Source organism: Leguminivora glycinivorella, chromosome 10, assembly GCF_023078275.1.
Source record: "Leguminivora glycinivorella isolate SPB_JAAS2020 chromosome 10, LegGlyc_1.1, whole genome shotgun sequence".
Taxonomy (NCBI): domain Eukaryota; kingdom Metazoa; phylum Arthropoda; class Insecta; order Lepidoptera; family Tortricidae; genus Leguminivora; species Leguminivora glycinivorella.
Genome location: NC_062980.1, coordinates 5,813,561 through 5,825,674, shown reverse-complemented (window position 1 = coordinate 5,825,674; position 12,114 = coordinate 5,813,561). Strand labels below are relative to the sequence as shown.

The following is a 12,114-nucleotide window of genomic DNA, read 5'->3' as shown; positions in this document are numbered from 1 at the left end:
TTTCCTAGAAAGTCTTTATAAAGTTCTACTTTTGTGATTTTTTTCATATTTTTTAAACTTATGGTTCAAAAGTTAGAGGGGGGGGGACGCACTTTTTTTCCTTTAGGAGCGATTATTTCCGAAAATATTAATATTATCAAAAAACGATCTTAGTAAACCCTTATTTATTTTTAAATACCTATCCAACAATATATCACACGTTGGGGTTGGAATGAAAAAAAATGTCAGCCCCCACTTTACATGTAGGGGGGGGTACCCTAATAAAACATTTTTTTCCATTTTTTATTTTTGCACTTTCTTGACGTGATTAATATACATATTGGTACCAAATTTCAGCTTTCTAGTGCTAACGGTTACTGAGATTATCCGCGGACGGACGGACGGACGGACGGACGGACGGACGGACGGACAGACAGACATGGCGAAACTATAAGGGTTCCTAGTTGACTACGGAACCCTAAAAACAGCTTGGCTCGGAAGATTTATTGATTAAGGATGGAAACTACATCGGTTAAAAGGGATCTCAACTAAAGAGGTTTTATTTACATAAATCATTTCACCCTATCTGCCTCAAATTGAAACTGTCCTGCCCAGACAGGAAAGCTTTAGATTTAGTATTTCTATGTACCTGTATATGCATTCTCTTTTTCTCTTTATTTCGTTTTAGATTGGTCTCCAATAGACATGGAGTGCAACATCCAAACAGAGCGCATCACAAAGTGTCTGGACAAACTGGTGTACCGGACGAAGCTAGCGCTCAGCATTCCTGCTCTGATGCGTGATCCAATATTGGCACAAATTTTGAGCCCCAAAGATTTGGACGACATTGCGTTTATTATTTTTCAGTACGACGGCCCTATTGCGTCTCACAGTTGTACTAATATGTCTGCTTTCGAAGATGTGAAAGCGGTAAGCATGAGCTATGAAACTTTTTTCTTTTACATTATTCTTTATTTTCTAATAGCAGTAAGCTGCCGAACGTGTTAATAGGCGCACTTACCATACACTAAAGAAAAAGCCAAACTGGTGGCGAAGCCGGAATCACTGGTTCCAACATGTTGGACCGCTACACCACCGTGACCGCCGTGGTACCCGTGAAAATTTCTTTGATCTTCACGGCGCCTTTTAGCAACCGACGTTGGTAGTATTTCATTTTAACGTTGCAACACGTTGTTATTTCAGGGTGACATGTCATTGAAGAACCGTGTGAACCCCGACCTAAGTATAATGTTGTGTACTCTGACCAACTATACGGCGTTGATGCCTCATGTGGAACGAATCGTGGAAAAAGTTAGTCTTCATCAGAAAATATTTTATTTTACCTTTCCTACAGCAAACTCTCGCAGCGAGGATTTCTAGTTATATTAAGACAAACAATGTGCAGATAATTTCGCTGAAATCTGATAAATATAGATAGTCAACCATATCTTGGCACTAAAAAAACGGCGGCAAATTTGATAAATGGAGGGCTTACCGGCCAATTGTCTTCATAAAGCGCTTGCCTTTCTAAACGTTGTAATAATCACTGACCCATACCATTGAAAATAACGCTCGCTTTTCATTATTGGAATCTTTCGCTTGCTTACTCGGGTATCAATATTGGCACGTGCGGTTAACAACAGAACTTTGCTCCCCTGTAAAACAAATAACTACTGGAAAAGAAATTATCTCTGCGGGAGTTTTCCATACGAAGGTTATATTTTGTTAAAATTTGCCTATTGTTAAAATGAAAGAAAATCCTGTATGTAACTATATTTTCAAGTGTTTGATTGATGGATGCAATATATGGCTGCGTAATTTTCAGATGAAAATAGACAACTTGAGCTGCTTAGAACAGGTACGTTTTACATTGTGTATTGTTTGTACTAATTATATACCGGGTGTTCCTAAAACCAACATCACATTAGCATAGGAACTTTGACCTTAATGAAACAGACAGTCTTCTCCGAGACCAACGGGGACAACGCCGTCCTTGAAACGTTGGAGGTCAGTTGAATGAATATGTGATCTAGTGATACGCGACTAACCTTCTGAATGCTTTGCCTCTCGCGTCAAATTGTGGCCTACACGCCAATACCTCTACTAGTAAACAACGAAAATAAACCTTATCCTGTCAGCAAGGCAATTGCTTTAACAGTGTCCGCCATAGCAACTTTAGGCGTTGCTGGCGTCGCGGACACGACAACACACTACGCCTTTAGGCGTTCTTCAAAGCGGTCCCGAAAAATTATATGGACGGTTAAGTCCCCATCTGAAATTGTCATTGAAATGAAAGACTTATTATATATCTGTACATATTATAGAAAAGTTATGTATGCAACTGTACATACCTTTATAGAATTATGTATGCAACTGTACATAATTAGGCATTAAAACACTCTTATTATCTTATTATGAAACGATCCGAAAGGCGAGAGACGCTACCTACTCATCTTTAATGCATCTCATTATGCATCAGTCACATAATAGTATTTTATACAATCGTGATATAATACAAAGCTTTTCAGTCGAGTACCATGTTTAGGCCACGAAGCTTGCTGAGTGGCCTAATAGTACGGTACGAGAGTGAAAAGCTTAATTATATCACTATTGTATACAATACTTTTTCTACGAGTCATCATCTTCATCATCAATGGACGGAAATATCATCATTCATGCAAGTTAAAATTAATGTTAATAGAGTCGTTCACCGTTGTATCAACATTAGCAACCAATTGTTTGTAATAACCGTCTCTGATTGGCCGATAACGCGACTGATAAAAAAAAATGTGTTTCAGATGCAGGAAAATTTGCAAATTAGTATAGAAATTGTATGAAGTTCTATTTTTGAAATTATTACAGTTAACTAAAGTCAACTATAATGAGCTTATTATAATTGAGTCGGAACTGCCATAGAGTATCCAACACTGAAAAGTTAGCACTTATAGTTTAGTCTGTGGTGTCCTAATTGACAGATTACAGTCCACAAGTAGAAAAATGACTATTTCTAGTGCCTGTCCTCGCATGGATTGAATTATCTGCTAAAGCTGGAGACGTTCCGTGACCTGATGGTGGAGAGGATGTCAACCACGGCTGCCGAGGAGATTTCAGCTATAATCCGTACCAGGAAGTTCGAGAAAAGCAACAACGACTGTCTAGTGAAAATCGCAGGTATATTTTATCAGAGATATGTTACAGACAATTTAAACGGCAATTAATATATTGAAGGTTATTCATTCGGTAGCAAATTTTCGACAACGGCGTTCCAGGGGTTGGACACTATCTCACCTCGAGCCATATGGGACTTGTCCCCATGCTTGATGCCAGGGAGGGGGTCAAGGGTTTCTGATCCCTGGTGCCCTGCCCTGGTCGTAAACTCGGGCAATGCCGGAGGGCACCGTAGTGATTGACATCATCGATTCCAGCGCGCCTTCACGAACGGCAAAGAGGGTGAAATGCCGGAGTGGGTTTAGTAAGTAGGGTCATGTTTCCCCCTTCGCTAGAAACTCCCCTAGCTTCCCTACTAGGGAATCCCTAGAAATATTTACGTCGATCAACCAACTCTAAAAAATTCCAAATCATCAAATCTCTATTGTATTAGCAGGGTCAATATGGCTATTCCGTGGGCTCTGTTGCAGAGCGTGTTATACCTAATATTTTTCAACCGAATCGTTGTAAAGAAATTATCATAATTTTACGATATTGACGGTAGGTTACTTATAATTGTATGTTTACTTAAAATTAACATTATTGATTTAGAAGACCAAAAAAGGCTCGTGGATGAAAAACTAGAGCACGAAAAGCAAGTCCGGCATAAAACGGAAGTCATAGCTCAGCTGAAACGGGAGCTAAAAGAGAACGGGCTAAAATCTGCCGCTTTGAGGAAAAAACAGGTGTAAGCATATTTAAGAAGTACAGTCAACCAATTGGAACCCTAGGCCACTGTACAACTATGTCATAATGACATGCAGTAAGAGATTTCTTACAATCTGATTTATAACGTCACTACGACATAGTTCTACAGTGGCCTAGAGTTCCAATTGGTTGACTGTACTTTCATTGACCGGGATGTTGACCGTGATTACCTATTTGATTTTTCGGGATAATGATGCATGTAAATGTGACGAAATATAGGGAGCTCGACAAAAATCAATAAGGTAATCATCCCGGTCAATGTAACAAGTCTAATGAAAGTAACCGTGAATCGTTCAAAAGTCTTAATTTATTCATATTTTTGTACGATTTTATGAAGTACCCAATATAAATAAATAAATAAACAATGGGTCAATTGGCTTCGATGGAAGCCAGTCCTGTCAAACTGGTGTAACTTGGCAGACGTTCAGATGTAAGTACTCTGTGAGTAATCACTGGTCAAACTAAACAATGCGATTTAAAACTTTAAGCGCACTTTGAAATAATATGATTATTGGTTACACTCCAGGCAGGCAATATCGCGTGAGATAAACGATAAAACATCAGGCCGTGCCTATCGCACTTATAAATACGGCCGAAAAGGACGGCCTGACATTATATCATTTATCTCGCGGCGACATGGAGCCCATTTCTCGAAGCTACAAGTTACAAATTTACTAGAGGTTGTCAATGTCTAATATGATAAGTTGGAAAGAGACTTCCGCTTGTAACTTTCAGTTTTGAGAAATAGGCCTATGGTCGCGCGACCATGCTTTCCTGCCAGATCATTGGCGATACCCAGGTACTGCCGGCGTATCATGCTGCCAATTTTATCACTTATCCACGTGGATAAAGCATCCGTCACGCTTTAGCAAGTATGTCAGTGTGAGAGTGACAGATGTCTTATCCACGTGGATAAGTGATAAAATTGGCAGCATGATTAAATCAGTGCATTTATCCTAGCTAAGCATGGTGTAGGACAATTCTAAAAGCTCATGTTTGATGTTAAACTTTCGATGTGTTCTGTGATTCACTATACTTATCAAGGAACATCTTTGCAGCCTGGATTCTGAACGTCAAATGGTACTGGCCACGCGAGCCCATAAGGTCAAATATCAAATGCTGAAGGAGGAAGAGGTCGAGAGCCGAGAGCTTTATGACAAAGCGCTCACTGGCAATATGCATGCTGAAAAACAATTACGGGATCGCAGGTATGAAGCCATCATCCTCCTTGCGTTATCCCGGCATTTGGCGCGGCCCATGGGAGCCTGAGGTCCGCTTTGACAACTAATCCGAAGATTCGGCGTAGACTTTAGTTTCACGAAAGCGACTGCCATCTGACCTTCTAATCCGAAGGGTAACTAGGCCTTATTGGAATTAGTTCAGTTTCCTCACGATGTTTCCTTCACTGAAAAGCGACTGGCAAATAACAAATGACATTTCGCACATAAGCATAAGCTGGTATGAAATCATCACCGTATAATGCTCCTTCGACATATAGTGATTTGGTGATCATTCTTCATGGCGTCTCATTCATTCCCTTCGATATTAGCTAAGCTCAGACGCTCCCATACATCTGAAAAGGCCGGTCATGGTTTGCTATCAAGGACGAATCCACTTCGTAGCGTACTCAGGGGGCCACGAGATGTGGCTACTTTTTTTCGCACGTCTGGATGCCAAGATTCCAATTTCCATGGCAAATTCTAGGTTTAGCCTAGGTCCCAGGATATTGGATTACAGTCATATTACAACTGGACGAAAAAATGGTAGCAGTTTTTCAAAAAAAACAAGAGATCGTAGGCGTAATACAAATCTTATTAATACATATAGTTATTGAAGGGGACTCTCAATTGCTCTAAACCTTAGGCGGAAAGCAGAAACGCAGCTGCAGTCGTGGTTGCAGAAATACGACGCAGAAATGGCGGTCAAGCAGGAAGAGATGGATGAGATAACTCAGGAGTACGAGGACGAGTTTAAGAAATGCCAGGAACTGAAGGTACTAAAAACGTCATATTTCTGCATAAGGTCTATTGTGAGTTAGCTCAAGGTTTACAATTGATAATTACAAAATTAGATACAAACCACGCATCGAAATAAGCTTAGAACGTGGATAAATAAATAAGTCTTGTGTAAGTTGCAGTTTGGTTGAGTTACAAATCGCCTGTATTGGCCTATAAATATTACAAATAGAAATTATTCAAAATCTTATACTTTTAAACGAGCAATTCTTGTATATTTATTTATTTTTTTATTTATTTATATATACCGACGATCTCGGAAATCGCTCTAACGATTTCGCTGAAATTTGTTATGTGGGGGTTTTCGGGAGTGAAAAATGGATCTAGCGTAGCCTTAGATCCCGGAAAACGCAAATTTTCGAGTTTTCGTGACTTTTTCTTTTACGTTAGTAAACGTAAAATATGGTCGTTAATTTCGCCGCGCGCGCATCGATTCCGCTTAGCTCAGTCGTACGAGGTCGGTCTAATGTACGCAGATAGATCGTAGGTGTCAGGGTTTCGAATCCCGGCCAGAAATTAAGTTGTTGTTTTTTGTCTTTTTTTTTTGTTTTTGTATTTATAAGAGTTTTTTTTTTATCTAAAGACGTGATATATTAAAATAGAACTGAGCGAAGCTCGGTCGCCCAGATATTAGTTCATAATACCGTTTAAATCAGGACTTAATCGCGTATTACTATTATTAAAAGTACTTATTAATACTAACCTCCAAAGTTTCAGGGATGGCGTTGTCCCCGTCGTCTCGGAGAAGTTCCGATTTTTTAAAAGTTATTGTGTGTAATAATCGTGAAAATTTAAACGACTGATTAGTTCAGTTAGTTCATGGCACATGTTTTAATTTAACAAACAACAACATACATACAATCACGCCTGTTTCCCAGAGGGGTAGGCAGAGATCACGGATTTCCATTAACTACGATCCTGACAAACCACTTTCGCTTCATACACTTCATAACGTTTCTCATACACGCTCGTCGGTTTCGAGTACTTCTGACCTGGCCTTTTTGCAATATTTCCCCGATTTGATCAAGAAAAGTTCGCCTAGGTCTTCAACTTCCTCCTGACCCGTCCACTCTTTAACAGACAAATTTAATAACTGAATATTATGTCCACAGCTGAAGTTAGCGGCTCAGGACAAGGAGTTCTTCCCGCTAATGGAGGAGAAAGAGGGAGAATACCACCAAGAGATGACGGCCAAGTTGGAGACCTTCATCATTGAGCACGCGGCCAGAGTCATCCAGTATGCTTGGCGCACTACGTGTAAGAATCGCGAAGAAAAGAAACAGGTAATTAATTACATCTTATTTTAATGGGTGATGGTCGGACCAATAAAACTTGTAAAGAATCTTAGTATCTGACACTGTTTTCCATGCCGCCTCAGTCAGTGATCTAACCAGGGTGCGTAGCCGAATGGCACAAACGTTCACGAAACGGTCACGAAACGAAACGCTCACGAAACGAAACGCTCGTAGATATCGCTCTTGCGTATTAGCGCGACAGAGCCAACCTTTCGCGGCGTTTCGTTTTCGTTTCGCGTCGCAGAAATGCCATTCGGCTACGGCTCCAGCTTTTAGTTCCATTAACGTAACGTGCACATTTTCAACTTTGATCGACTCGAAAATAATTAATGCTCTTTCTATTTTAAATTTATTGTCTCTCTATAACGTTGCGTCGTGTTTGGAGAGGTTATTTCAGATATGAAAGAATGTTTATTTTAATCAAAGAAAAAATAAAAACGCAATATGTTTCCATACAAAATAATCAAATTGTAATTTTATCTTTCCACTCAATTTTCAGTTGACAAAGTTGAGAAGAAAAATGGAGGCGGAGAAAGAAGCGGCGGCTAGAAAAGCAGAAATAGAAGCCAAGAAACAAGAACTGCTAGCAAAGAAGCAAAGAGCAAAAGAAAAAGCAGAAGCTAAGGAAGCAGCTAAAGCTGCAAAACTAGAAGCTAAAGCTAATAAAGAAAAACAACAGGAAGATGAGAAATAAGCTTCAGCTGTTGTCGTTCATTTTCTCTATCTTGTGCTGGCTTTGAGCATGTACCGACACAATGAAGATTATCAACTAGCATCTTTTCTTTGTATAATTACCTAATTATTATTTTTAAAAGATATATTTTGTAATGTTTTGAAGATTACCTTTGTTTTAGATTTATTTTAATTTTTGTTTATATGTTTTAATGTTGGTATTGTACTTTATTTTTAACTTGTTGTGTTATTTGGAATAAAATAATAAATGCAAATAACAAATAACTTTTATTTATAGCTTTATTGCACCGAGGAAATTAGGTACATCATATATCATATAACATACAAAAGATGACAGCAGACGTTATGATTTGTATTTATTTTATTATGATATTGATAACAAGCAAGCAAAAATTACATAGTTACAGTGAGAGCGAAGGTAGGTATGTTGAATCTGAACGAAGAAAAGCATTCTTACATGGTGAAATTTAATCGGTAAGCAGGAACCAATTTTTCTTAAGTCGGTAATCGATGGCGATCATGGAATTAAGTTTTTTGTATTAATTGAATATTAAAATCTTATCGATATCGACCGTAAATAAGATGATGGCGTTTGTACATGTAAGTGATTTTGAAAAGGAAGGAAGCAGATACAAATGGTCTTGGACTTCTTGGGGTTATGAAGAGTATTGCTCCGTACAAAAATTGTAGCCGTGCTTTAGTTTCTGTACATGTATAGGTAATGTCTTCTACTGAGTATTATATTCTTTGATGTAAACATAAATAAGGCAAAATAGCCAAAAACTAGCAGGAAAATCTCTTGATGATACCTAAGCAAATTGATATTTAAGTGGTTACCGTTAAGTAACTAATATCGAGTCAATTATCGAGTATCGACGATAACCTAGCTCCTGATGAGGTTTTAATACGAATTGAATTTGAATTTGATTTGAATCATCATGTGTATGAATATGATGTCTATGGTTCTCATGAAAGTTCTCAAGTTGTCATCCTTCACAACGAATTCCTCTTTTTTTCTTTACGTTTATTTTCTGCTTTCGAGAATTTTATAACTACGAATAATTAACTGACATCCATCTGATTACTTAGACAGTGCCCTTCAACTGAAAATGACGGAACTATCAGCTTCTTCCTTGTCGGAATATACTTCCGACAGCTCTAAGACTGGCAGCAGTAATGCTTCTGTACACTCTGGGGCTAAAGATGAAGCGGAGAGAGACGATGGTAGGTTACCTTTCAGTACTACTCAATTATAGTCACTTTCATCTACGTTTTCTCGAATTTATGCATCGGTTCATGGGAGCCTTGGGTGCTCTTAGCAGTGGTATCTAATTCCAGAAGTTGTCAGGTTTTTTACGGAAGCGGCTGCCATCTGACGTCCCGAAAGAGATGGGACAACAAATCTCATTAATTGATATTAGTCTGGTTCCTTCCGTTCCTTCACCGAAAAGCGTCTTCGTGATTGCAATACTACGTCTTAACTCCTAGAGTATCAAATATTGACTTACCAAGATGATTATTTATAAATGCCGTGCTAATCTGTACAACCCACTTACATGCACTTCACTTGACTGCAAGAGGAACTTTATTAGTGTCCAGGAAATTTAGCAGCCGAGGTCATCTGTATGGTACAGTTAAGATCTTTGATTCTCCAGAGCCTTTCTAATGGTTTCCCGCCATGTTTCTCTATTTGTAGCGTTCCGCACGCACAGATTTAAGCGTGAGATGAGAGACCTGGCCCCGTAGCCGAATGGCATTTCTCCGACGCCAAACGAAAACGAAACGTAGTCCGGCTCTGTCGCGCCAATACGCAAGAGCGATAGGGATAGATATCTATTAGCGTTTCGTTTCGTGAGCGTTTCGTGAGCGTTTGTGCCATTCGGCTACGCACCCAGGACCACACATTGCCTGTTCATTGCATTGAGAGGCGCAGTCTGGGTCTTGTATACTTAGTATCTTGAGGCTCATAGGGTTTGAACTTTTACAAGAATAAAATTAGTTCTTAATTCAAAAGCACAAAAAATTGACAGGGATCCATGAGGTTAAGTAGTAGTTTTCATTATCAGGGTCTTCTCCGATCGATATGGAATGCAATATCCAAGCAGACCGCATCACAAAGTCTTTGGATAAGTTGGTATACCAGACTAAAGTAGCCATCTGCATTCGAACATTGCTGAATGAGAGAATACTGGACAACATTATGACGAAGAAGCACTTGGAGGTTGTTAATGCTGGTCTGTACCGGTATGACAGTCCTCTGTTGTACTCCGAGAGTCTTATGAACATGGCGGCGGCGGAAGATATTCAGGGGGTGAGGATTGTTTTAAATATTATTATATAAATATCTTAACCATTAACAGATAACAAGTAGTTATATGATTATAATAAAAATTCAGTCCAGCATCAAGTCATTATAATATCTGTATTTCGTAATATTTCGCCAAATAATAATCATCACTATTATAGCTATTTAACTTAAATTCTAGTAATATTAACATTGAAAACGAGTGGCCAATACCACTGGATTCAGATTTCTAGCGTTTTTATTTCAAATTTTTAAATAAGCATTTCGCACAGATTTTCCACAGATTTTTGCCTGACGAAATACAAAACTTGTACTTATAACAACTCGTTTAGAAACTCATGTGTTTTGTTAGAAATTAAATGCTTTATGATTTGATTTCAGGGAGATTTATCATTGAAAAACCGTGTCAACCCTGACTTGTGCTACATGATGTACACTCTGTGCAGCTACCCGGAGTTGAAACCGCACGTAGAAAGAATCACGGAACAGGTCAATAACTCTTACTATTAGTGCTATTATATAAGTCTATTTGGAGATATTTACCATATCCCATAGTGCTACGTGACAACGGCTTTAGAGAAGACCTACCGTCAATTTTTTCAGGAGACAAGTTTCATACACCTTTTTGTTTGAGAACAAGATTTTTCTCAATTGAATATGTACATTATTTAGGTTAACTTAATATTTAGAACATAAATACTACCTGAATTAATGATATTGTGAAAATATTAGATTAATTATGTGTGTATTAATGATTTCTACTTTGCGTTAATATTTGAATCCCTCACTACGTGCAGAATTTTTTTTGGGATACTTCGCTACGCTTAGGATTCAATTATATAATCCTTTGCTTGAGGTCAAGATTTAATGTACAACATCGCAGTAAATATGCTTCCTACTATTATTCACTCCCTATTTCGCAGATGAAAAAAATCTATCCTCCAAGATGCAGCAAGGAACCGACGCATGTGTCATATTCCGAAAATTTAAATAGAGTAAGTACATTTTGAGTACTGTGTTGGATATTTTCTTGATCTTCTATTACGATTTTTGTGATATTTATGATAGCGTTTGATATTTCCCACTCTAGGTTTTCGGTGAATCAAATCCCGTAAGTAAATTTGAATACGTCTACGAAGAAATTGAATGTGATTTTTCCGATCCTGTCCTTCGCGCAATGAAGACCGATTGGCTTAATTATTTTATTCTCGAATCTCGATGCAACGTAATTAATGAGTACCTAGTTCCAATATTGACGACCGGTCTGGCGCAGTAGGTAGTGACCCTGCCTGCTACGCCGCAGTCCCGGGTTCGAATCCCGGTAAGGGCATTTATTTATGTGATGAGCACAGATATTTGTTCCTGAGTCATGGATGTTTTCTATATATATAAGTATTTATATATTATATATATCGTTGTCTGAGTACCCACAACACAAGCCTTCTTGAGCTTACCATGATTATATAGCTTACCAGAATGTCCTATAATATTTATTTATTTAATATTCAAATAATTATTTTTCCAATATTTAAGAAGAGTCTGTGTGGAAAAACAATAAGTAGTTGTTGAATGTATATGGGCTCACTTAAACATTCCACGATTGATTTTACGAACAAGGCAAGATAGTTAGTTCGCAAATCCGAAGGTTTCAAAATGTGGGGCGACTTTTAAAGCGAACTAATGATGGGATAATGGTTTTCTTATTTTGAAGTAACTAGTCAGAATTATCCAATCATGCCTTAGGTCCATCTCTCACGAGGCTACTCAAGCGACTCTCAGTCGGTTTTTGTTTCAAACGCGTACACTACGCGTCGCTTGTAACTCGTGTGAGTATCCGACATATTTAATCATTTTGTTTCGTAAACACGACAAGACGCGTCGACATTGCGTTTGATATCAGACGCACAAACTG

The 12,114-nt window shown here is 38.4% G+C and overlaps 1 protein-coding gene across 2 annotated transcripts; it reads left to right on the top strand.

Moving 5' to 3' along the window:
* Nucleotides 1-677: 677 nt before the first annotated feature.
* Nucleotides 678-7,982, top strand: LOC125230118 (dynein regulatory complex protein 10-like). Of its 2 annotated transcripts, none has more exons than XM_048135147.1 (9): nt 678-909; nt 1,183-1,290; nt 1,805-1,837; nt 2,991-3,150; nt 3,742-3,874; nt 4,953-5,102; nt 5,758-5,887; nt 7,022-7,192; nt 7,704-7,982. In XM_048135147.1, the coding sequence occupies exons 1-9, from the start codon at nt 685-687 to the stop codon at nt 7,896-7,898; spliced, it is 1,305 nt and encodes a 434-aa protein (XP_047991104.1). In that variant the 5' UTR covers nt 678-684; the 3' UTR covers nt 7,899-7,982. The 2 variants fall into 2 exon arrangements, with proteins under 2 accessions (XP_047991104.1, XP_047991103.1); XM_048135146.1 differs by having other exon boundaries at nt 3,739-3,874.
* Nucleotides 7,983-12,114: the final 4,132 nt, after the last annotated feature.